The 27,229-nt window shown below is 29.8% G+C and overlaps 3 protein-coding genes and 1 non-coding gene across 4 annotated transcripts; 1 reads left to right on the forward strand and 3 right to left on the reverse strand.

Moving 5' to 3' along the window:
* Positions 1-65: 65 nt before the first annotated feature.
* Positions 66-137, forward strand: TRNAG-UCC. The gene has a single exon. It is a non-coding gene; the product is annotated as a tRNA-Gly (tRNA).
* Positions 138-7,084: 6,947 nt separating this feature from the next.
* On the reverse strand, positions 7,085-8,118 carry LOC120273383 (Werner Syndrome-like exonuclease). The gene is made up of 2 exons (XM_039280008.1): positions 7,450-8,118; positions 7,085-7,372 (listed from the first exon to the last, which is right to left on the reverse strand). Exon 1 carries the CDS (start codon positions 8,078-8,080, stop codon positions 7,457-7,459), a length of 624 nt encoding a protein of 207 aa, XP_039135942.1. The 5' UTR covers positions 8,081-8,118; the 3' UTR covers positions 7,085-7,372; positions 7,450-7,456.
* A 5,795-nt stretch (positions 8,119-13,913) lies between these two features.
* LOC120273072 (WRKY transcription factor 23-like) lies at positions 13,914-15,249 on the reverse strand. The gene is made up of 3 exons (XM_039279716.1): positions 14,806-15,249; positions 14,582-14,728; positions 13,914-14,486 (listed from the first exon to the last, which is right to left on the reverse strand). Exons 1-3 carry the CDS (start codon positions 15,147-15,149, stop codon positions 14,162-14,164), a joined length of 816 nt encoding a protein of 271 aa, XP_039135650.1. The 5' UTR covers positions 15,150-15,249; the 3' UTR covers positions 13,914-14,161.
* Positions 15,250-25,158: 9,909 nt separating this feature from the next.
* LOC120273449 (transcription factor bHLH149-like) lies at positions 25,159-26,389 on the reverse strand. Its single transcript, XM_039280072.1, has 2 exons — positions 25,978-26,389; positions 25,159-25,881 (listed from the first exon to the last, which is right to left on the reverse strand). Exon 2 carries the CDS (start codon positions 25,780-25,782, stop codon positions 25,240-25,242), a length of 543 nt encoding a protein of 180 aa, XP_039136006.1. The 5' UTR covers positions 25,783-25,881; positions 25,978-26,389; the 3' UTR covers positions 25,159-25,239.
* Between the last annotated feature and the right edge of the window lie 840 nt (positions 26,390-27,229).

Consider the following 27,229-nt stretch of genomic DNA (forward strand, 5'->3'; position numbering starts at 1 on the left):
ATGTTAAACAAAAAACACTGTAAAATAGGATCAAATTGTAAATTATGTTTCAATCACATAACAAAGCGTTTGTAGTCCAACGGTTAGGATAATTGCCTTCCAAGCAATAGACCCGGGTTCGACTCCCGGCAAACGCATGCTTTCATTAATTTCTCTTTTTTTTTTTCTATAAAAAAAAAGAAGCTATTATATTTAGAAAATATATAATTCCTTCACAACTACTATCAATTGATTATTTCTTTTTAATTAAATAATTTACTTTTTTATATATTTATATATATAGATATATCTGGGCGTCATTCATGGCTGACACTTGGGTGGATGTTCGTCATGGTACCACAATTTCATAATGTGTTGTCACACTGTGCATTAACTCATGAGAGATGGCCAATTGATGAGATCAAATTAATATATGGCCCACTGGCCCCACTCCACTGACTTGTTTTACTGTCTTTCTTTCTTATGTTTAAACCATATTAATTAATTCTTCCCATCTTAAAATCATAATTATTGTTTATTAATTAATTATCTTCCTATCAAAACTTATATTACAACCAAAGTACCTTTCATCTGGTGATACTAACCCACTTTAAAATATTATCTTATAAGAACTTTTATTACCTAAAATTCAAAACATGCAGATACAGTCAATGATGCTAAAAAAATAAAAATTTTGCTAGTTATAAGAGAGGATTTGAAGTCCAATTCTCCGTCTGACAGATGAATGTACACGAACCGGACAATCAATTTTAGGTAATTTATATGCCCCTGACATATGATTTGTCCACTTTATCAAAAATAAATTTATATTAGAACAAAATTATTATACTGGTAAAATAGTAAAATCAAACATCAAACACCAAAAGTTTTCAATCTTTAAATTACCTATTTACCATTATAATGAAATACCATTAGACTACTACCGGTTATTGTCTGTTTTTAAATTTAATTCTAATATTTTATTTTAAAATTTAAAATTTTATTTTAAATTTCAATTAACCATTTTTACAATTGAAGAACTGGTATTTTATTTTTTCAACTTAAAACTTGAGGATTTTATCTTGTGATTAGTGTGCGCCTGATAAAAAAAAAAAACTGAAAATATAATTCGACTTAAAAAATTTAATTTTTGTTTTATTTTTTTATTATAAGCTAACATCTTCCTTTTGGTCCTTTTCATCCATTAGAATCTATAAAGCTTTGCCATTTGGTGGGAATGAAATAGACTAGAAAATATAGATTATATATATATAAACTCTATCATGCTTGACTAGTTCAACCAACCAAATCATAATCCACAGTGAAAAAAAAAAAAACCACATGTAAACAATTAAGTGATAAATATAAACTTTAAAGAAAGAAACCTCCACAAGTAACACAAGACAATCAAAACAATTAACCACACCAATGAAATATGTATCTTTAAACGTGTCTTTGTCCTTTGTGGTCCCTCAAAACAAAGAAATCAAGTTCAACAACTACTTGCACTCATTACACCTTCAATTGATCTTTATTAATATCACTATTCATGTAAATCCACATTATCTTTCATACACCACAAACATATTAATTTCTCCAAGACTCTATCTATATATAAATACTTTTAACTCTCTCTCTCTCTCTCTCTTTATCTCTTTCCTTTTCTTTTATGATTTGAGGGAGAGAGATGAGAAGGGAAATTAATTAATAGTATGGCAGTGTCTATGTTTAGATGGTTTGAAGTTAACATATTTTATGCAGTGAGGAGTGTTCCAAGTTATATGAGATGGCCGGAAATTGGTTTGGAAAGTTTCCGGTGGCCGGAATTCGACTTTTCGGTCTTCTTTGATGATATGTTGTGGACTGTCATGGTTGTGTTTGAGACTCTCACTTTGATCACTGCTGTATGTTTTTTCTATGTCTTTTGTGGTTGCAGTATTTGAGGTTTATCAATTAATTCTTTGTGAGTTTTTTCTTGATCTTGTTCTTGTCCTTTATTTGAGTCTTTAATTTTCTTTTAACATTTGTTTATGTACATGATGAGATCATATATATATATATATATATATATATAGTAGTAGTAGTAGTAGTGCATGTGGTATTGGTGTGGTTATATATATTGATGATTTATGTGATAATATGGATGAAGATAAATCATGTGATTCATTGTAACTTAAATCCTCTCGTTCTTCTCTTTCTTGATTGTTTTTATTAAAAATAATAAAATAATAAAAAGAAAGAAAGAAAGGGAGATTGCAATTAATCAACTAAAATGTTTGTTTGAGAGAGATATAGAGGTTTTGATCTTAGAATTAAAGCCTTGGATTTCTCTTCAACTTTGTATTTTTTTTAAAAAAAAATAAAATGAATAAATCACGGATTTATTAGAAAAGTTAAATGAAAGATTAAAACTTTGAATTTGGTTCACATTGTTTTGTAATGTTTTAATTTTAATTTTAATTATTTTTTTTTAAAAAAAGCATTTAATTTTGATAGTTGTGGCTGATGGTACTGAGGAGCCCTGAATGTTGACATTGCCATAAATCATAATCATTGAGGGGAAATAAAGAGAAAAGCTTTTATTATTATTATTATTATTATTATTATTATTATTATTATTATTATTATTATTATTATTATTTAATAAAATTTCTTTTTATCTTTTCACTGCTTTTTATACAATTGCCAAAAATATTTGGGTTTTATGAGAACCTAATTGGTTAATCAATCAAATGACGAATAACAAAGTTTTAAGTCATTTTTTTTAATTAATTAGTAATAGAAGAAGAATAACTTGTTTGAATATATGAAGAATGACATTTCAAAATCAACCTATTTATTTTTTAATAATAAAGAAGTTCCACCTTCATTTTTCAACTTTCAAATATCTATAAAAGAATATTAACATTCACTTTTCTTTTCTTTTTCTTGAAATGTAAAATATTTTGAAAACCCAAAAAAATCAACTTTACTATTGTTTTTAAACCATAACCCTAATCAAATTAGGAAAAAATAAATAATTTATTCGAATTTAAGGTTTTTTTTCAAGCATTTAAAAATGTAAAAAGTCTTTCTATTTTTGTTATAAAAATTGAAGTTTCATATCACACGGAATTGCATTTGTTCTTTTCTCTAAGGATGGCAAAATATATATTTATAGTAATATTGATCAATTTCCTCCCATATCTCAAAAACCAAATAAATCATTAAAAATTTTGTCGCATTTATAATGAATCACAATAGATTTCTTCAACCATTTGAATTATATGAATCACTCTCATCACAACTGTTTAATGAAATTGGAAAATCAAAGTCACTTAGCACATCATATTTGATTTTTATTATAGCTCTTCAATTTTTATTAATCATTAATCATTGCTATTTTTTTAACAACATATTTGATTAGAAAGTAATTAAAAAAATTATAAATAAGAAAGCCTTTTTTATGAATTTTGGGAGAGCAAAAAAATATATAAACTAAAGAATAAATTTGCTTCTTTAAAGAAGATTTAACTTAATTTTTTTTTAAAGAACAATATGATTTTTAAATAAGTATATTTATAATTAACCACTTCTATGGGTGTATAGAATTTTTAAAAACAACAAAACAAAACTAACATGAAATCCAAAAATTAACATTGGTTGAAAGAATAGCAAAGAAGAATAGAAAATGTGATGAGTCTTAAGCAAATTTTCCATTCTAGATAAATATATATATATATATATATAACAAATTTAATACAACTTTTCTATATCCCATAATAAATAATAAATTTACCAATCATAACAATAACATAATACCTCTTGTTTTGCATATTTCAATTTCATTGTGGTTTTTGTATTTTAGCTTATATAACCATTTGAATCTCATGGGGTTTCTTTTGTAAAGAAATTTAATTAACTCCCAAGTGTGATTAGGCTCTAAAGCTTCTAATTCTTTCTTCATTACTTCTTGCCAAATTGGTTCAGAACATCAGATAACATTTATAATTATTTTTTCTTTATATTATATTAGTTGTTTTAGCTGCCTCTTATAAATAAACATATTGATCAATTTCCACCAAAATCTCAAATTATTTTATAAATAATTTTTTATATTAGACATAAATATTGACTTCTTTTGTTTATTATGTTTATGCAGTAATATTGTCTTAGTGATTGTATAAAAAACATATATCCAAATATTCTTCAGAATAGAAAGAATCACAAATTATCCAACACTGAAGAAGACACGGATTTTATATAAACCTAATTAAAGAATAAGATGAAAATTTTATATAAAAAATTTCTTTGATTTATAAATCAATTTTCTCCAATATCTCAACTAAAAGTTTAAAAAAAAAACCTAGATAATAACTCTCTGAGAACTCTTTAGTTTGTGCCTTATAATAAATCATATGGACTCTCATATGATAAGAATGATTATATGCAAGCACTACAATTCCATGATCCATTCACAAACAATTTATGGGATTCAAAATCAAACAAAAGTATAACCTTGGTCCGTAAAAATACAAATATAGAACACTTATTTTTTTTTACATACAAACATACAGTAAAACATCAACCAATTCACCCCACAATACAACACAATCTCAACATCAACAACAACAACAACAGGGGGAGGGGGAAATATTACAGGGTTTAAAAACTGTATCTAAATATTAAAATTGATATTTAATAAATTAATTTATTTAAAATGAAATATCTTTAATACGACCAGAAATCAATAAATTAAAGCAAAGTAAGAATTGGACAAGTTGTAACTCTGAGGAACCAAATCAAGAGACTTATTAGAGAATGACTTCAATAGAATGCATGTTTCTGCTGATTATAGATTTTATAGTGTTTTATACGAAAATGTGGATGAAATTTTGATCTTTTCAATAACTAATCTTTGCATAGATTTTTCATGAATTGAATTTGAATTTTAGGGAGGAGGAAATAAAGGGAATAAAGCTTGAAAAAAATCCAAGAACCATTTGAGCTTTCATTTCTAATCATTTCTAAACCTTGGATGATGATGAATTGCCTTGTTAAACTTTATGTTCTTGTAGATTTTGAACTCAAAATGAAATACATACTTTGTCATTAGGGTTTGCTAAACTCTTGTGCTTCATTCTATATGGATCTTCATTGCTATATATTTTTTTTTAAATGAATTTTTGTAATCGATGTGAATGATGAGAAGTCTTTGTTTGTGAATGGATTGATCTTGCCCTAATTCTCAAGTTTCTATTATTAATGAATGAGTTTGAACTCAATTCTAAATTAAGATTAGTCCTGTTGCCATCCAAGATTAAATTGCCCGGATATGGGAATTTAATTCTTGAAGTGCATCTTGGGAATACTTAGTATGCCGCGATATGGGATTCTAAGATTTTAATTTAGAATGCTCGATTTCTTTCAGATAAATTTTGATTAATTCCATAGCATACATGAGCCTAATTTTCAAGTGCACTTGATAGAACATTCTAAGATACCAATATATAGGACATTAGAAAATTGAACAGGATGAATGATCATAGATCACTCTTCCCAATTGACAATATAAGACTTGGTTTCTCTAAACTAGGATGCTCATATATGAGTTCTAAACTAAGAATTTCAGTTCATTTTTGCTTCATTTTTGTTTGTTAATTTTATGATTTTTTTTTGCATTTCAAAAATTATTGAATCAGTTTCTCAAATAACATAGTTTTGTTTTTGACTTTAGATATCCCTAATGCTCACAGGGAAAGATACCCTACTCATCTTCTATTACTAATTCGATTAGTGGACATGATTGCATTTAGGTGCAAGCATTTAAATTTGTCGGATTAATCATAATGCTAACTATATTGATCATAATATCTACAAAGATTTATTTGATAAAGCTCTTGTGTGCAAATTATATCAAAAATGAAGCCAAAAAAAAAAAATTAAATAGAGTAAGACACAGAACACTAGTTGACAAAACAAGAAAAATACAAGAAAAATAACCACATTAGTTGACAAAACAATTAAACATGAACAAAGTAGCCAACAAAACAAAAGTCTACAAATGATAAAATACGACTCTATTTCATATGGAAAAAATAGCCAACAAAAGAACTGTCGATAAACAACAAAATACGATTCTATCTAATAAGAAGAAACTAGCCAATAAAACAATTGTCAACAAATGACAAAAGACAACCCTATCTAAATATAAGCATCTTTCCCCATCTTTTTTCCTTCTAGAACAGCAAATTAACCACTAGAACATTAGAATCAACTAAAGATATAAACAAAACAAAGAGAGCTTGGAATCTCTCTAAAATACAATCTAACATAAACCAAACCAGCCAACAAAACAAGTTTCTACAAAGTAATAAGATTGAAACATATCTAAAATGGCATAAAGGCCAAACAAGCAGACAATCTACAAAAGAATAAAATAAAATTAAGACATATCTAAAATGGCATAAAAAGAAAAACAAGAAAGAAATAAACAAACACATACTTATATTCTTTCTTCCAAAGAACTAAAACCACAGATATATGCATAGATGACTGAAGGAAACAAACATTAAACTAGCCAAACAAACACAAAACCACAAACCGTACTATTCAACGATACCTAAATATAACCATCTCTAACACAAACTAATATACTTTCTTCAAAAGAACTAAAACAACAAATATATGCATAGATGACTGAAGGAAACAAACATTAAACTAGCCAAACAAACACAAAGCCACAAACCGTACTATTCAACGATACCTAAATATAACCATCTCTAACACAAACTAATATACTTTCTTCAAAAGAACTAAAACAACAAATATATGCATAGATAACTGAAGGAAACAAACATTAAACTAGTCAAACAAACACAAAGCCACAGACCATAATATTCAACCATACCTATATATAACCATCTCTAACACAAACTAATATACTTTCTTCAAAAGAACTAAAACAACAAATATATGCATAGATGACTGAAGAAAACAAACATTAAACTAGCCAAACAAACACAAAGCCACATACCGTACTATTCAACGATACCTAAATATAACCATCTCCAACACATACTTATATACTTTCTTCAAAAGAACTAAAACAACAAATATATGTATAGATGACTGAAGGAAACAAACATTAAACTAGTCAAACGAACACAAAGCCACAAACCATAATATTCAACCAAACCTAAATATAAACATCTCCAACACATACTTATATACTTTCTTCAAAAGAACTAAAACCACAAATATATGCATAGATGACTGAAGAAAACAAACATTAAACCAGCCAAACAAACACAAAGTCACAAACCATACTATTCAACCATACCTAAATATAAACATCTCCAAAGTCCTCCACCGTCTTCAACATCATCATCATCAACTTCTCAACCTTTTTAACCTACAAACACATTAAACCAATTACAATCATCATCATCATCTTAAAAAAATCATTTTTTTGAAAACAAAACCCTCACTTTTTGAGTTACTCGGACAAGAGCCTGCAACCCAAGTAGTAAGAAGCACAAGCATCAATGCAAGCATACTCAATTTGGGCATAACTAAGAACCCTAGATTCCCAATTGCTCAGAGTCACACGCCTCGGCTTCACCATTGTTAACCCTAGAATCTCCTTCGCATAACCCTTCAATCCCAAGCTCCGGCGATTGTCCAACCCTAAATAACTCCAGCACAATGGATCCAGATCAACAGGGTTGCCGCATTGGAGATCGTAATCATCAAAAAGCTTAGAAACATCAGCCATGATCCCAACTCCGACGAAAGAGATTGAGGGATCAGAGAGGAAGTCTCTGAGGATGCGGGGAATGGAATCCATGTGCTGGAGCTGGAGAATGAGGCATTGGTTCGAGAAGCAGAGCTGGAGAGTGGCGACCAGGTTGGAGGAGCCGGCGGTGAAGTTTGGGCGCCATTCGCAGTCGAGGCCGACGATCGGGGTTTGGAGATTGCGGAGGCTGGGGGTCAGGGATCGGAGCCAGACGGCGGTGGAGGAGCCGGAGGAGGTCACCGTCGTCACGATGACTTCGCCGGCGAAGTCGATTTCGTGGACGGTGGTCGCCGGCGGAGTGGGCCTGCGAGTTCCTGCCCACATTCTGCTTCTTCGATGAACCAACAAAGAAAGGTTTAGGGTTTTTAATTTATTCATTATCTGGTTTTTTTAAACTTAGGGTTTTTACCTGCATTTTTTGAAATATAATTATTTAAAATTTTAAATATATAAAATTTTCACAATTAACTTTACATTAATTTACTAATATTTATTGAATATCTATTATTAATATTATAAAATCCAAAAAAAAATTAACACCTAAATAATTTCAAATAATATTGGTTTTTTTTACAAAAAATGAGTGTGAAATCTTGAGTGCAAGTTTTACTGGATTCAATGTTGATAATTAGTACCCAATTGTGGATGTGAGTTTGTTTCACAAACTCTTTATCTTATGTTAGATAATTAATTTTCTATATAAAGGCACACCAATCATATATATATATATATATATATATGAGTAATTTAGAGATGTCTAGACACATCCACAGTCATCATCGAATAGTAATTTGACAGCAATAATTATCATAAACAGTATTAAAAAAACATTCGATAGTATCACACAGTATTTGTAAACAGCAAAAAAATATATATATAACGTATATAAACAAACAGTTTTTAGATAATAATTTAACAATTATAATTAAACATCTCTGGTAAACAGTTATCTAGGAACATCCTGCAATACCTTATCTATATATATATATATATCACACAAAAGTTCAGTGCATGATTTATGCAACCCTCACATGGTAATACAGTTCATATGTTTTTTTTTAATTATTTAATACTATTGTGACGTGGCAATACACACTAATTGGTCTTATACATGACAAGTGACACACTGTTTTAATTTTTTTAAATTACTAGCTAGCGTGACATAACTCGGGATAAAAGATGTGACGTGGTATTTTTTTTTTTATACTAGAAATAAATTTTAATTTTACATTTATTAAAAATTTCAGAAAATATTTTAGATTTTAATATTTTTGTATAAAAGTAAATAAATAAAAGAATTACTTAAAATTATAAAAAAAATAAAAATTTTGAAAATTTATAAAAGTTATAGAAGTTTTAGTAAATTTCAATAGTGTTTATTATTTTTTTAGATCTCATAAATTTTTAGAATTTCTAATATTATTTATTCTATAAAATGATATAAATATAAATATAAATATAAATATATATATTATTTATTCTTACAACTAAAAATTAAAATTTATTTTTAAAAACAAATGGCAGGTGGCAGCTGATATGGCAAGTTATCTCATGCAAGTTATATGAAAAACATAAAATAAATAAATAAATAAATAATGAGGCATTAAGAGAGTGTTTATTTGGTAGTATTTAAAACTCCTTGTAGTTGGAATTACAAAATTCCTTGAAGTAAGTTGTTTGGTTAGGTGGATTTAAAAAAGCAACTGGAGTTGCAAATCCTCTTTAGTTGGATTTTGTGGATTTGGAACTACATCCAAATTGGATGTAGTTCCAAATACAGTATTTGGATTTTCAATTAAAATTATTTTTTAAAAAATTAGAATTTAATTAGAATATAAACAAATAAAATTATATAATTAATTAATTTGATAAATGATATTTTTGGTGGTTATATATATTAATTTAATACATATTATATTAATTATTTTAATAAATAATTAATATATGATATTTTTTATGATAAATTAAGTATATATTAATGATATTAATTACTCATAATATTAACTACACTATAATTATATTTTATAAAATATTAAATAAAATATAATTATAGTGTAATTAATATTTAAAATATAGTATATAATTGATATATTATAATATATTAATTATTTTAATAAATAATTAATATATTATATTTTATTATAATAAATTAAGTATATATTAATTATATTAATTACCTATAATATTTGAAATTTGAATTCATATTTACATAAAATAAACTATATATTTTATAATTTATATTAATTATTACATCAAACCAGTTTTCCAAATTCAAATTTACAAATCCCTCCAACCAAACACAAAATTCTGTGATCTACCATTATAAATACATCAAACCAAACACTGAATTTAACTCTCCTGAATTTTCAAATACAAGGATTTGTAAATACAAATTCACTGCATTTTCAACTATATCCAACCAAACTCCCCATAAGTGAAATACATGCACATCAACAATAAAATATATCCATGTGAGAACTAAATAATTTTTTAAAATATGAAATACATGGTCATATTGTTATATAAGCGTTATAAGAACAAAAAAAAATCCAAATCTCAAATGAATTATACGTTATAATAAAGGAATTAATATTTAAATATATATATTGTTAGCTCAAAGACTAGGTTAAAATTCCAACTCCCTTTTATTTAAAATTAATAATTATTTTATAATGTATTTATTAATTTTCTCTCTCAAAATTATAAGAGAATTCGCATGTATACCAGTAGAAAAGAATTATGGAAAAAAGAAATTTAATATTGGAGGGAAGAAAAAGAGAAGGGTAAAAAAAATTAAAGAAAATGAGAGTAAAATGGTGAATTTGTTCTTTTGGGGACTCTGTACAATTTAATAAATATGCATAAATAATTTTAATATATGTATATATCAAATTGCCCAAAAATAAATGATTGTGGTTAATGAGATTTCTTTTTACCTTTAAAAGAAAGTAAGTTACTTTTGCTTTGTTTTTTTAATTCAAGAGGATTATTTTATTTTTCTTAATAAAGTTAATGAAAAAAGCAAACGATATAGATCAAGAAAAATTAATTATATTCACATTCTATTACAATATTAGAAAAAAAAAACCCAAATTTATAGAATATTAAGATCATACATGTATATAGTCAAACTATGTCCTTCAATATATACTTTTTTTATATATCACCATAAATTTTTATTTAGTAATGGTTTTCTAATTGCATTTTAACATCATTCAAAATAAATATTTACATTTCAAGAGAATTATTAAACAATTTAAGGAATTTTTATACAAATTTATATATAAAATTTAAAAATAATAATTTATTTTAAAAATAAATTATGCCTCGTTCTTGCCCCAAGCATGATATCTTTGTTGTTCTCATTATCAATAGCTACATAAATATTCTGCAATAATAAAGGCAAGGCAAAAAACCTCAATCCCAATCCCAATTCCTAAAGTTGACAATAAATTTATTATAATTTATTTAATCTCAAATTTTCATTTTTTTTAATGCTTTAAATGGACATAAATAATCCTTTTTTCCCGGGTTTATCCCACATCCAGACAAACACACCGAAAGCCACTGACGGTGGAGTGCTTTTGGTTAATTATATAAATATATATATATATATATATATCATGATAAAAAACCATGTCAAATCACAATCATTTTAGGCAAAAGTTGATATTTACAAGAGATATGTTGTTGGATACATAGAACTTCCAAAACAGTTTCTTGACCTTTTTACTGTGAGAGATAACAAAAGGCAGATTCAATTTTATAATTTCCCAAAAAGAAAACAAAAACATTCATTTTGTATGAGTTGCATTGTGAAACAATAAAGTTTTTAAAGAGATTATTATCCATAAATATTTATTTGCCAATTTAACACACAGGGCACCGTTCTTTTATAAACGTACATAAATAAAAAAAAATCTATAAATGTCTATTATCGATTATTAAATCTCGATCCAACGGCTAATATTGTTAAAAAATAGTTACTGCAGCAGTATATTTAAAACAATATAATAAACAGTACTACTGTTTATCAATATCGGTCATTGGATTGTGATACAACGGTTTATAATTGAACATCTATATATTTTTTATTTATAGATATTCATAAAGGATGTAAATTGTATATATATAATAGATTAATTCAACTGATAATTGAACATTTATATATTTTTTATTTATAGACGTTGATGTAAATTATATATATAAAAGATTAAAATTATAAGGAAAAAAAAAAAGCTAAGCAAGAGGATGGAATGAAGAAAGAGCAAGAAATAGGAGATTGATTGATGAAAACTAATAGGGTGAATGGAAACAAAAGAGTTGGTTGTCATGGCATGCATGAGAACAGCAATAACTAGTCAGCAGATAACTTAAAACCCACAGTTTGAGTATTTCTTTGGACTTCATTAATCTATGAATATGACTAGTGAAGCCCTGAGCAGCAGTCAAACCTCACAAGGTTTATATATAATAGTCTCCTACTTCATTAAGTCATCCCTGCTGACTAGATTCACAATTCCAATTCAACAAGCATCACTTATATATATATATATATATATATATATATTAAGAAGAGAAGAGAAGATAAGAAGCTCAAATGGAAGTTCATGAGCAGATGATATTGGGACCATATATGTGTAAAAGATATTGAAAACAAATGCATGTGAGTTTATTCTTTCTAGGTTCTCTATCCTTGTCTTATTAGGCAGCTTTGTTCAAACTTCAGCACAAGCCTTTGCTTTTGGAGCTACTAATGCTGCCCCTTTGACTAAATTACAGCATATAAATTAATTATGTTCATACTCTAAACAAATCAATCTTAATATTCTAATTAAAAAAGAAGAGTGTTACAAAGTGTGCTTTCATCATGTTGCTTTCAGCTAAAGCTAAAAAAAAAAAATGGTGGAGAATATGATGAAGAATAACAAAGTGCAGTGCAGTTGGGAACTTGGACAGAAGATAAGGATTGATAGAGAAATGACACATTCAGTGATGAGTAGGTCCAAGTTTTGGAATTTGCTTATTATGAATAGATGCTACTTACAAGAGTAAAGAAACAAGAACCATATCTTCACCCACACACACACACACACACACACATGACTTATCTTTGCATATATGACAATGCATGTTGTCAGAAAAGACTCTTCTAAGTTGCACCAGAAGATTTAATTTGCAGGTAGAAAGGAAAAAAGAATTCTAGATTGAGAACAAACAACTGAAGGCAATAATAAAGATATGCAAAAACTAGAGACAAAAATGTATAACTGATAGTCAACAGAAAAAGAAGGTTCAAAAGATAACCAACACTGAGCAACAAAATTTGCAGTCTAGTAAACTAGATCATTGTTTTTGTCTACCCATAATTTCTTTCTTATCTCTTACTTTAATATTTTTTTTTTTAATTTCATTATTCTTCTACATATGAACTAAACTACAAAGCAAGCTGAGTTGAAAAGTAAAACTATACAATAAAAACTTCTTAAAGAGACAAGAATGTCAACCAATCCTTAGAACAAAATATATCCTAATTAAACTCTCTAAACACAAATAAACTGAAAAGTATTAGATTTAGCTGTTCCACCAAACAAAGTTTCTAATGAGGACTAGGCTTTATTTCAATGAATCAAGCAATTAAGCTAACAAAGTTGACACCTTTCAAATATATTTGGGAAATAAATGCTTCACAATAATCAGTATACGTACAAAGCATGCAACAGCACCTACTTCATGCATTCAACTCTCTTGAACATTAATCATATCCAAACTCTCATGAAGCTAGCTAGTTACTCCTAGAAACCCTCATTTACTCCTCCTACTCCCAACATTCTCATATATATATATATATACATCATAAATATTAACTCTCCACTCCATCCTCAAGGACACTGTCTTCTTTTCATAACTTCCAAACCAAATGCAACAACTATTCCTTTAAGAGAAGAGAGCTACACAAACACGTATATATATATATAGACAACTAAAGACCACAAAAACAAAAACAAAACAAAAATGGAAACTTTATCATCGTTCCACCCTGCCATTTTCCCTAAATTCCCAATCCTAGGGTTAGGGTTAGGGTTAGGGTTTCCTTTTCTCTCCCAATCCCTCTTCGCCATGATTTCAGTGCAAAACAAAAAACCCTAATTTCTTCATCATTTAAACACAAACATATGATTTAGATTAATATTTAATTAATACAACAAGTTGTAGTAGTACATCATGATGATGATCAGAGAGGTTCGTCGCTATTTGTACATCAAATGGACGGCCGTGATCGGCTGTCCTCCTAGTCAGTAATTACCTAATTAAAACTCCAAAAATAAAGAAATTAAACGATTTAGAAGCGATAGGCGAAATGACGAACGTACCACTGGTCACACACACTCTCTCTCTCTCTCTCTACTCGTTCATCCGAGGGATCACGTCTTGCAGTAAGCCACCATAGTCCATGATCGGAGCATTCCTAGCCGTCTGATCGGAGAATCTCTGGCGGAGATCCATCGGGAGGAAGCCGTTGATGTAAGGGAGGTGCAGCTCGTTAACGTGCACCGGCGGAGCAGAGAATCCTAAAGGAGACTGACTCGGATGTGCGCCACGTGTCACCACAGGGCTCGGATGCGTGTGCTGTCCTTCGTACGTCGTAACCACCACCGTCGGATCCTCCGATGATCTCTCCACACGCTTCTTCACCCCACACGCCGCGCTCGTGCACCGGTAGTAGCTCCTGCGAAATGACGATCGTGTCCTTCCGCGTTAGCCTAGAAGATAGCTAGAGTATGAGGAGGAGGAGGGAGGAGTGGCAGTGGTGTAAATACGAACCTTGGGTAAGGGCTATTCTTCACGGCCTTCTGGCCGTACTTACGCCATCTATAACCGTCTTCCAAATGATCCACCTCGCTCTTCGTCATGAACGCGAAACGCGGTTCTCTTTGACGCTTTTGCCCCTTCTTCTTCGCTTCATTTTCCCTGCAGCCATTCCAGAATTTCAAATCACCATCGATTCATATATATATATACATAGCTAAGAAATCGAGATCGCTTACAGCTTCTTGTTGGTTTTCTCCTGCTCATCCTCAGCGGCGGCGGCGGTGGTGGCGAGGGGCTTCAGCGGATCCGCATCAGTGGAGGACGATGAGATGGAGGATGAGTTCGGTGTCGCCGGCGTGTTCACGGTCACTGATGATGACTCCAGGGGTGGCTCCATCTGCGGGGAAAGATCGAGTAAAGACGGGCTGTAGTCTTGGAAGCCAAGCAGCTCAAGGAACCCGTAAGACGAGTTCTTCTCCGCCTCTCCACCTCCATGGCCGACGTCAAAGATCCCGTCCACTGAGAACGGAGAGATTCCAGACACCGTCTCCGGCTCCTGCTTCGCTTTCATCATCATCATCTCGCCGATCTCATAAAAAAGGTGAGAATTAGGGCTACAAATTTCGAATAAGAGAAGCAAAAGAAGAAGAAGAAGAAGAAGAAGAAGGAGGCGGAAGGGGTTAGTGGGATTTTTATTGAATTTTTATGGCTTCAAAGTGATATGGACGGTGACCGGTTATTGCAGGTGGAATCGTACGGACAGCGTTAGCATTGAATGCGAGCGTCTGTCCCGGGGGTATGCTTCGCCCCGGTCGTCGTCGTCACCTTCTTCCTCGTTTGTGAACGGGGTTCCGGTTTCCTTGACCGGGTGGAACCGGCTACGTGTGAACATCCATGTCCGCACGCGTTCGGAATTACGGCGGGAAACCAGGTACGCTCCTCACCCGTGTGTACTCTGAAATGTCGTAATTACCCTCACCACCTTCGAAACCCACTCGAGGGTATAATCGTGACTTTCATTCGCACGTGCGATCCCAGTCGTATAACATTGCTTTTCTGACGGTGCGCGTGTGTGGACCCGGGTCCTGACACGCGGATCGCGTGCTGACCCGATCCCAGCGTCATCCACCGCGCCACTACCCCCCACGAGCCAACACCTAATGATACGTTGCACCCTATCACCTCCCTTCCTTACCCTATCCCCACCCTTAAGACGAACCGTACGCTGACATCACCAATGACGTTTTTATTTAACAAATTATTCAACAGCCTATTCAAAGGGAATAGGCTAATCTAAAACGGCGTAGGAGGTACATGACACCGGAGCCAAGGGAGGCACCGTGTGGCGCACGGAATACTACGTGAAGGGAAAATAAAGACTTAGAAATGAAGTACTCGTGCGCTTAATATATTTTTCAAGCACGTTAATTATTTTTTTTATGAAATAAAAAAAATAAAAAAAATTGGGTTGGTGACGTGTGACAGTCAACTTGGTCGACTTTGACCAACTTGGGTTATGTCAGGCTGTGTGAGTGACATCTCACCAACGATGAAAACCCCAATCTATTCCTTTTCAAATCAATTTTCAAATTTAAATCTTGATTAGTGATTTAGTTAAACAATTAAACCATGTGATTAGATTTGGTGGCGTGTTGTTATTAAATTATCTTTTTTTTTTTTCTAGTGTTTTTTTCGTGAAACAAACTCGCCAGCATACACGGCCCGGGTCGCACTCGCGTTCCGGGTCTGAGCCGCATGCACACGTGTACTCCACGAGTTGATCTCGTCCGTCCACGTGGTTGAATCCAACGGCAATGCGTCACTGCCGGTGGTGCTTTTCTGGAAATTCGTGTGGTGTCACACGCGTTTTGCTCCACCGGTTACGGGTTTGCTTGCTTATGAAGTTGCTCAGATTTTTTTGTCTTATTTTTAAAAAATAAAAATAAAAAATAAAAAAGTAAAATTTGGTCAAAGTCAAAACGGGTTAAATGGGTGTAAAGTTGACTAATAGGTACAGGGTTTCAATGTCGGTTGGGGTCAGGGGTGGTGAGGTGTCATGATCTGGACCGTCCAATCAAGGGAGCGTCCATCGGGGACAACCGGGGTATATATGATGGGCAGTGAGATATGATGTACCAAAGATGGTAGTGAAAGTGGGTCCCATCGCTTCCAGTGAATGTTAAAAAGGGCGCGAGATTCGATGTGGATTGAGTGATGGATAGATGTGGGGAGGTGGTTGGGTGAAGTTGACCCAACCCGGACGTTTTCAGATTAAGATGGTTCACTCAAAAACTTTCATATATATTTATCTATATATATATATATATATTTACAGAATGCATGTGAACAAATCATCTTGAACACGCGTTGTTTTATTAGTGTATAAATTTCTAAATAATTCTTCTATTTTCTTTAATTTTTTTTTAAAAATTTTTTTATTTAAAATTATATAGTTTCTCTATTATTATTAAATAAAAAATATTAGTTTTTCTTATTCTTATAATTTAAGATTTATAGGACTGATATTATTCATATAAAAATAGTAGATGAACTAAATGATTATAATTTAATATAAAGGACTAAAAAAATAAGTTTAAATTTTTGATACTAAGTGACGAGCACCAGCATTTAAGGTTAATAATCATGAATGTGCACAAATGTTAAGCGCATTCGCAAACTCAACAATATCATGCTCTCACTCACTTTCTGTGGGTTTCGATCTTGAGTCTTCCTGAAATGAGAACTTTACACAATAGACTCGGTACCAATAAATTAAAAAGTCATTGGTATAAATTAAAAAATAAAATAAAAAGACTATTTAAAAAATTATATATATTTTAAACTATGCATTCCAAAAGATACAAATTTCTAACATTCATCATGAAGATCAAGTGTCTTAATTGGAAGGTTATTGCATTGTGGGTCTATGATCACTTTTTTATATCAATATATATTTTAAAAATTTTAATAAATAAATAGGCTTATAATGATTTATATTTAATTATTTCAATATTAAAATGAAGGCTAATTAAAATATAGGTTGAGGCTCATGGGTGATGAATTAAATTAATATATCAGATTGGAATAATATTGTGGCCAGTTAATTAGTCGTTGGTGATTCATTTTCTAAGATTGATGATGAGGTCACACATCTTGTGTTGCTAAACAATTGATTCGATCAAAGATTCACATTATTATAAAATATATATATATATAGAGTCATTAGCAAACAAGGTTGAGTTTTGAAAATAAATAACATATATATATATATATATAATCCTATACTTTTTGTATATAATTAATTTGATCCTAATTAGGATTAGAGACTAACAAATCTATCTAGCTTGTTGTTTCATTGGATTCCTTTTCTTGCTTTCTTATTCATGGTGGTGTCCAAAAGGCTCTTAATTAATCAATTTAATCCCTTCTTGAGATGAGATGAGATGAGATGAGATTCCCAAACAAAAGGTAACATCATTGCTTATGTAATCTGTTTTTCTTCTAGGCCTCTTCTAGAATGAAAACAACAGGCTTGAGAGACTTGACTTAGTCCTTGAAGTTTAAGATCTCTTAAAAAGAATTTACAATTGATTATATATGCATTTATACTTGGTAGATTATAATTAGTTACTTAATACTAGAGTTATCCGTTGATCAAGTTTTTTTATTTGATATGGTAAAGCGTGATTTGAAATTTCTAATATAAATGATTTAGATTTGAACTAGATAATTGAATAATATATGTAAGTCTATAGTATTAGGAATGGGAGAAATTTCCATTGTTTGTTATTTGATTAGTTTTGAGTGTGAAGTTTGATTTTAAATTCAAGATGGTTTAGAATTAGAAAAAAGTTCAGATGAAATGATTAATTAAAGTTAATTTCAAGTTTAAATATTTCTCAAAGTTAAAAATAATTATTTTTAAACATTCCTAGCTTGAATATTTTATAAAATAAAATAAGTTTTGTATAACAACTGAAATTAATAATGTTATGGATATTTATATAATTATCTATGATAGTTGTTGGTCTTTGTTTAATGCATGATTCAATGGTTCTAGAAATAATTGCACTATTTTTTACAAATATTAAAATAAAATAATTTTGGTACAAAGTTTTAAAAATCAAAACAGTGATTAGTACAACCTAAACCTAATTAGCATAAGAAACAAAAGAAACAAAATTAACGGGATTCCCGGGTGGGGCTTTCTTATCCATCCATAATGGAAAACAAGATGCTTACTAATTTCTTACCCACATGCTATCATAAATATTAATAATATATATATATATATATATATATATATATATATATATATATATATATATATATATATATATATATATATATATATATATATATATATAAATTCTTCCAAGATGACTAACAAATTATAATTAAGTGTTTTGATTAAAATAATAAATTAATTGAAGCAGAAGGATTAGGTGGGGTGACTTTAACTGAAGTCAAAGTCATCATTTTAATTCATGACTGCTGAAAATTTGGTTGGTCAAAGATCAATGGATAGATTAAAAATAGGATTTCAATTCATGACGAGATCACTCATGTTTTCTTTTGGGTCTTCTTGACTTGATCTAATAAAATAAATATATATATTATGTATGAAGAGAAAGATAGAACTATATACCTAATTAATGATGGAAGAAAGAACAATAAAGAGTGCTTGGTAACCAAACATAACAATAACTGAATAGTAGAGGGATGTACATTGATGGAGAGATAGATGAAAATATACCTAATCATTAAATGGAAAAGAAGAGATGAATGGAAATTGGAAATGTACCTACAACTATGCATGCAGAGGATTTTGTTTTATATATATATAGATAAAGAGAAGGAGAAATGGAACACTACCTAATTTTAAAAGAGAGAGATTCATCAAGTAAAAACATATATTGCATTTGCATATATATATATATATATATATATATGAAAAATATTTGAGAATGTATTTTTAGGAATATATGAGGGTGTGATCTCTAGGGATATCGTTGTGTTAGATTTATATCTAATGACTATTGTTTATTCATGTATACTAGTTAACAATAGTTAATAATATCTTATAGTGATTAGCTATATTTGATAGTGTAGTAGCACAATAACTAAGTAAACTCTGTGCACACGACATCTATAAAATAACAACGGTTAGATTATGACAATCATCAAATATCCAAAATATATTATGTATATATACCCAGGGATCCCAATGTTAGTATAAGCACGTGAGTTGCATATGAAGTTCAAATCCTTAGAAATACATGATAAATAATATGAAGAGTTTGCCACAAATAAATAAATAAATATAAAATAATATGACTATTATTTGGGCTGGGCTTACAAGTAGTGGGCCAATTATTGAGAGCAACAATATATATATATATATATATAACCAAAAAAATTGATATTTATATTGATAGAAACAATGTTGAGTGGTTTCAAGATGAATTTATCTTCTTATATCTCAAAATGCACATGAAAAACCTTAAGAGTCCTTAAATAGTCTACTTGTTGATCAGTCTCTATCTTCTTTATACTTCATGGCATGTATTTCCCATCACTCTTTTTATCATGCAAACACACTCTGGACTCTTCTATTTCTCTACCAAGTTCATTGCATTTAATATATGTTGATGTCCCATCTTCCTATTTCTATGTTTCAAGGAGAATCATGCTTAAATAGTTTTCATTTTTCTTTTAAAAAAAATTAAGAAATCAGGTCAAACTAAAACTCTTGATTAAGAGATGAACTCCAATACATGCATCTATCTACTAAGAAAAAAAAATCACAAAAAATTATTCATAAACATTGAAAAGCAAAGACATGCATTCCTTAATTTCCTCATGTGTGCAAACACAAAAACCAAGGTGGCCATTAGAATTCAAAAGTATATATACTAAAAAAAAGGCATCTTTACTTTTGCCTTTCTAATTGGATTTAGTGACCAAATAATGCTTTCAGAAGAGTCATTCAAGGACTAAAAGATTTTATTATGTCTCTGAAATGCTGGATGTGTTTTGTCCATTAAGGAGACAAATTCTTTGCCTCAATGCCAAGTTGATACCTCCACCAAGAACAAGAACAGGAAAAGTTCAATCTTAAAACCAATATAAATATATTTTTTTTACACATATGTTTTGTTTTATTTGTTTGCATGAAACATGCAAATCCTTCTTTTGATTCTTGGAATCACAAGGAAATTATCTATTTTAATTTGTTCTATATATGCATGTTATTATGTTTTCCTTATGCTTTAATTTAGTTTGTCCTTATATTAGTTAACATATTAGGTTAATATATATATATATATATATATATATATATATATATATATATATATATTCTATGTTTTGTCTTTTTGTAATGTTAATCTTAGTTCATATATTACTATTCTTAACACTGAAAAATGTTGATAAAAATATCTTGTTAAAGTTTGGGAGCTTGGTTTGTTTGTTTGTTTGCATGAGACGTGTAAATCCTTATAAGATCAATATATGTATAGGATTTCACTACTACTACCTCAAAGTCATGCACACACGCAATTCACGCAATGACTATAAATTAGGTTTTTCATTTATTCCATCATAGTCATACTATATTTTCTTAATTAGCAAAGATTCATTGAATATAGATGATTGTTTAGTTTGTTTTCTCAATATATATATATATATATATATACATATTAGAGTTGTTTTCATATTAAACCATTAATTTATATAGTGGTATTTTAGTATAAGTGAATATTATATATTTTCTTCTTCTCGTGTATTGGTGTTGTGCACCATTTTATATCTTTTATCAAGAGCATGAAAAATAATAGGCGGTCAGACCATTAAACTGACTTAGTTCGAAACTGAATTTTCACCTTTTTTTTTTTAGTCTTTATTTAATGTTTTGGGGTTTGAATTTAAAATAATAATAATAATAAAACAATCACCCTAATAATTTGGTGTGCTTAAATATTTATTTATACGAGAAAATTAATCACAACTTAAAAAATTTAATGGTTTTATTTTTTATTCTCCAATATTTGTTTTTTATCACATATAATTAAATATAAATTATTTTTAAATAAAATTATTGTCTTGGGTTCAACTCTAGTTCAATTTTGTTGACCCCATTTACTTTTGACCTTCTCTATTGTTAAAACTTAATTTAATTATGAAGATTTTAATATATTTAGATTATTCCCTTCACTTAATTTCTCATTCTCTCTAAACCACAACTCCGTTCATCTTTTCTTTCTTACTTTTTTGTCTCTGTAAACATTCTACAAATTAAGGTCTGCAGATGATGTATTATACCCTTCTCTCTCTTTTCGTTTATTTTTTTTGTTTATGTAGATGTTCAATGAATGTTTTCAGATGACATATTGTGATATATTTAGCATTGGCTAAAATTTTTTATGACACAAAACACTAGAGATGAGCATGTTATTATATATCTCTTGTTTATTTATTTATTTATTTTTTTTGTATTTGTAGATATTCTATGAATGTTTTCACATGACGTATTGTGATATATTTAGCATTGGCTGAAATATATTTTTAATGACACAAACACTAGAGATGAGCATGTTATTTGAGTTGGCTAGGCCACCTTCAAAGAGCTTTCCCATGCAACTAGAGATGAGCATGTTATTTGAGTTGGCTAGGCCACCTTCAAAGAGCTTTCCCATGCAACTTGCAACTTGCAACATGCAACAAGCATAGCATGTTACTTGATCTATTCATTCACACCCTTTTTTGTGCCATGATTGGTCTCACTCTCTCTGATTCTCATGTTTCATTGACTTATGTTTTGAATGGCCTTAGACAAACAACATGTTAGTGAGTGGCCATGCATGCTCCTCCTTATCACCTGTTTTTTTTCTATTCAATCATGCATGCATGTTCTCTTCTCCTTCTTCTTCCTTCATTTATATCAACACTGTTCCTCTGCCCTACATATTTTGGTCCCCCCCTCTCTCTTTAATATTACCTTGCTTTCTTTCGGCACTCTCACTTGTTAAGTTTTTTATCTTTTAAAAAATTATAAGGATAGTTATTATTTTTTTTCAATGTTGGTTTTTAGTAAAATGAGACTTTGGATGAAATTATAAAACAGAAAGAATTTAATTATTTTTTATTAAATAATAAATTTTATACTTAAAAAATGGATCCGAAAGGGCCTTAGGCTTAGATCTAAAGCCGGTGATTTAATTTAGACTATGGTATGGTAGATTTTAAGTTTTCATTCTTCCTGAATCGATAATGTTAAAATTTACTCTTTGTTTTTAAACTGTTTTTCAAATTAATATTTCATCATTTTATTAATGTTTGTAATGAATTAAGTTTGAATCTTTCATTATATATATATATATATATATATATATATATGAATAATAAGATTGTTTATTTTTCAAAAAAAAAAAATATAATTAAACTTGTAGATTTAACTTGTGTTTGGGTATATCAAGTGTCAAAGGGGAAAAATAAATAAACTTATATAGTCTATTGAAGAAAATGAATTTTTTATTTTATAATAATATATATTTTAAATGTCACTAGTGTTTTTAATAGTTCAAATAGTTATTAATGTCCAATAAAAAGTAGACAATATATATATATATGATATTTGTATATAAAATTCAAGGGGGAAAATAAATAAACTTATATAGTCCATTGAAGAAAATTGTTTTTTTATTTTATAATAAGCTATATTTTAAATGTCACTAGTGGCTTTAATAGTTCAAATAGTTATTAATGTTCAATAAAAAGTAGACAAATATATATATATATATATGACATTTGTATATAAAATTCAAATTCAACATGAATTAGATTAATGTTAGATTAAATCAATAATTATAGCATGTTTGCTCCACGTGAAGGGAGTGGATAAGTATGCATGAGTGTGACTTCCAATGAATTGAGGGTAAGCTGAGGTACATCCTCATTTATTATATTTGTTCTATGCAATTGAGACACCTATGAAAACCAAAACTTTTTAAAATTAAAATAATTATCACATACATAAAATGTACACTAAACCATTAAAAATACTTTTTATTATTATTATTTTTTTTTAAATTTCCACCAATTCCTCTAGAACAAACACCCTTTAAGTAATCAAAATAATTTTTTTTTTATATATAATTGAGCAAGCCACTGTAGTATGTAGATCAAAGCCCGTCATTAACACATTGAAGTTAATCACCTCAACACTCTTTCAACTTACTGTAATGACGATATACCGGCTGACATAAAGAAGTAATCACTCTAACACTTGTCTAACTGATTGCACTAGTCACTCATCTACCGGCTAGTTTAATCGAAAGGATATTACGCATAGATTAAGAGAAGTTCAGAGTTCTTATCTACCAGAGATGCGGGTATTGATATTTGATAACCCGGCGCGAGTTAGCTCTTACTGTTTCTTTCACCTCTAGGGGAACTTCTCTTTAGGGGTCTTTTTTTTTTCTGCTGTTTTAATTTGTTGTCAGTTTTTCCACTCCTGATGAATGTTTTGTTGAGCTATGCTTCATATTGTTTTTCTTCCGTCTATTTTTGTAATGTTTCTTTTTTTTTTTAATGAATATAATTTATTATTTTAAAAAAAAAATTATTTCTTAACATACATTGTATGTACTCTTATAGCCCTCACTTGGCATAAGGGAGATGTACAATAATTCATAATATATATATATATATAATATGTAAAGTGGAATCACATGGGAAGCACTGAATACTGCCACAATAACATCACATGCAGAGCACCAAAAATTGCGGAAATAAAGAAAACACATGAGAAGTTGAGAACCCTACAAAACTTGAAACTTCTTTTGTATATTAAGTAAGAACCCACCCCTACAACAACAACGTCACGGGTCCTAACCATCCACTTCACCGTCCGATCACCCTCATCTAACGGTCCTTATTCATCACACCCATCTCCCACCACCCTGGAGATTCGTGTTCCTTCCCGCCCTTTCCCATTCAGGACAAATTTCGTACACCGACCATCCCTTTCTTTTTTAATATTTATAACCCCCCTTACTTTTTTTTTCTTTTAATTTTTTCCTTGCAATTACCTCCTTGTTTTCTTCCTTATTTACAAAAACACCACCCTTATCCTTTTTATTTTTTTAAAAAAATTTGCATATATATATATATATAATTTATCACCATGATAATAACTCAACGATAATATTAGACTATAGTGCATTTAGAAGATCATTTGAAAAGAATATTTAACTCTTATATAAAAATTAACTCTCTTCCAATACATAACTAAAACCTAATAATAAAAAAAAAACTATTCGCACAAAATAACTTGTTCACATGGTAAAAAAACATAATTTATAAATATATAGCCATGGTTTTATTTAAGAAAACCTCTCCATTGTCTTATTTTCTTTGTAATCTTACTAAGAAAATGTAATCTAATTTTTTTAATTATATATATATATATATAATCATGCAAATCTCATTTTTTTCCAATAAAAAAAATTGCAGGGATTTTTTTTACTACAAATCCAGAACATATCAGGGAGGTATTTGCAAAAAACAAAAAGGTATCCTAAAAATAGTGTATTTACGAAAGTACCATTAAGAAAATATCAGGGAGGTATTTGCAAAAACTCCAAATATAGAACAAAGCTGGAGCCGAATCAACTCAACCTCTGCGCCGACGCCGGCGCCGGCGCCGTCCCTCCGATGAGCATCTCCGTCATGGCGGTCATTGCCTTGATCTGCATCTCCAGAGCAGCGATGTAGTCCGAAGCTTCTTCTAGAAGCTTCGAGAAGGATAACTTCCGGCAACCCGGCACGAGCCGGCTCAACACTCTAACCTTCTGATGAACCGGGTTTTTAACTCTCTGAACCGAACCGACCGGTCCGGTTCGCTTAAACCGACCCAAATTTCTAGACCGACGCGTTTGGGCTTGGGCTTTAAAAAGGATGGCCCTGCTCCATCGCGTGCGACCGCGTGCGGCGACGGCGAGAGCACGATCGGCGGCGGTGCGCAAAGCTCGAGATCTCGTCGGCGCCGGTGACTCAGTGCTTCGTACTCGCCGGAGGGCTTCTAGAAGCTTCGAGGAGTAGATCTTCTGCTCCGTTTCGGTTCTCCACCGTCGCCGGGAACTCTGGCTCTGGCTCTCCTCCTCCGGCGCCGATCCCGGTCTTCGATTCCGATCCTTCATCTGTTCCTCCATTGGATTCCCAGATCCACAGCAACAAAAAAAAAAGGTACGCGGAATCGGATCTGTTGAGAAATAGTTGCGATTTTTTTTTTTGGTTTTCTTCTGAATAATCTAAAGATTTCCATGGAAATTAGGGTTTAAAAATTAGTAGATAATTAGAAAAACAAAAAAAAATCAAAGAATTTTTAGGGTTTTCATATCTCATACCTGCGCGAGAGAGAGAGAGAGAGAGAGAGAGAGAGAGAGAGAGAATGAGAAGGGACTTTGTGTTACTCTCTTTCTATTTTATCTCCCGCCTATGAGATTTTTTTTGGACGGTTTTACCCTTAGAGATGTGAAGATGATCCTTGTTGGACGGAAATGCCCTTTAATTGAACGATAATAATAATAATAATAATAATCTAGTTTTTCTAAGTTATTTGTAATTTACAATACCAATTGACTAATCTTTTAACTGTCCGTCTACTCTACTGGAAAAGATGTGGTGTAGTACTACCGTCAAATATCTCGAGTTTAAATTTTACCAATGAATCATTAATTATTGGTTCACGCTGTAATTTCAAACCCTACATAATAGAGTGAGGATGTGTAAATTATATGTTAATACTTCTATTTTTAATAAACTAATTGTCTTTGTTCCACTCATTAAAAAAAAACATGTATAAAAACATTAAATAAAAATTTGAAAAAAAAATATATTTAATTGCATTTAATTTTATAAAATTTTTATTAAAAAATAATGGTATAAATTCTTTGCTAAATAAAGAATAAAAATAAAAAATAATTAATTGTTTTTAACATATATGATCTCAAATATTTATGTTGGCAATTAATTAATTGAATTGCATCATGTTACTTGTGTTATTCAGATCTATGAATCGAGAGCAATCTAAAATTTTGGTTATGTGAAAATGAAAAGCTCTTATAATTTATTTTATATGAAATTATTATTTATATCCTCTGAAGGCAAAACTAGTCACTTTTTTAAGCTGTAAACGTCTGTTACTTGTACATTTCTTGTTTTTTTTTTTTTAATAATTATAATTTTAAATAATTTTTAGATTTTAGATGTTTATTATCTGATTTTTTTAGCATTATCAATTTAAATGATAACATAGTATTGCTAGATTTTATTGGTCTAAATTAATAAAAAAAAAAATTGAAAAATAAAATTTAGTATATATATTTTAAATAATTGTTGTGTGTGCACGTTTAAATCTTACTCTCACTTGTTCTGTTAAATTTTATACATATTTTTGTTTTTTTAGAGACATAGTCGCCAATTTTGTTAATAAAAAAATATCAGCGATAATCAATGAGTACTTAAATTTTATGATTTTATGGATATCACTAATTTTTTTTAAAACATCTCCGAAAAGTTAAATATGAAACTTTAAAATCAGGAGGTTTTGCCGGAGTAGCTTTTGTTTCCTTTTGGGTTAGGAGGAGACCCGTTGTT

The sequence above is a fragment of the Dioscorea cayenensis genome, chromosome 12, assembly GCF_009730915.1.
Source record: "Dioscorea cayenensis subsp. rotundata cultivar TDr96_F1 chromosome 12, TDr96_F1_v2_PseudoChromosome.rev07_lg8_w22 25.fasta, whole genome shotgun sequence".
NCBI classification, from domain to species: domain Eukaryota; kingdom Viridiplantae; phylum Streptophyta; class Magnoliopsida; order Dioscoreales; family Dioscoreaceae; genus Dioscorea; species Dioscorea cayenensis.

Coding starts and splice junctions, on each gene's coding strand:
- LOC120273383 (XM_039280008.1), bottom strand. CDS start 8,080: ATGTGGGCAGGAACTCGCAGGCCCACTCCGCCGGCGACCACCGTCCAC.
- LOC120273072 (XM_039279716.1), bottom strand. CDS start 15,149: ATGATGATGATGAAAGCGAAGCAGGAGCCGGAGACGGTGTCTGGAATC. Junction 14,729..14,805: donor GAGAAAACCAACAAGAAGCT/GTAAGCGATCTC, acceptor GAATGGCTGCAG/GGAAAATGAAGCGAAGAAGA. Junction 14,487..14,581: donor AAGAATAGCCCTTACCCAAG/GTTCGTATTTAC, acceptor GTCATTTCGCAG/GAGCTACTACCGGTGCACGA.
- LOC120273449 (XM_039280072.1), bottom strand. CDS start 25,782: ATGGAGGAACAGATGAAGGATCGGAATCGAAGACCGGGATCGGCGCCG.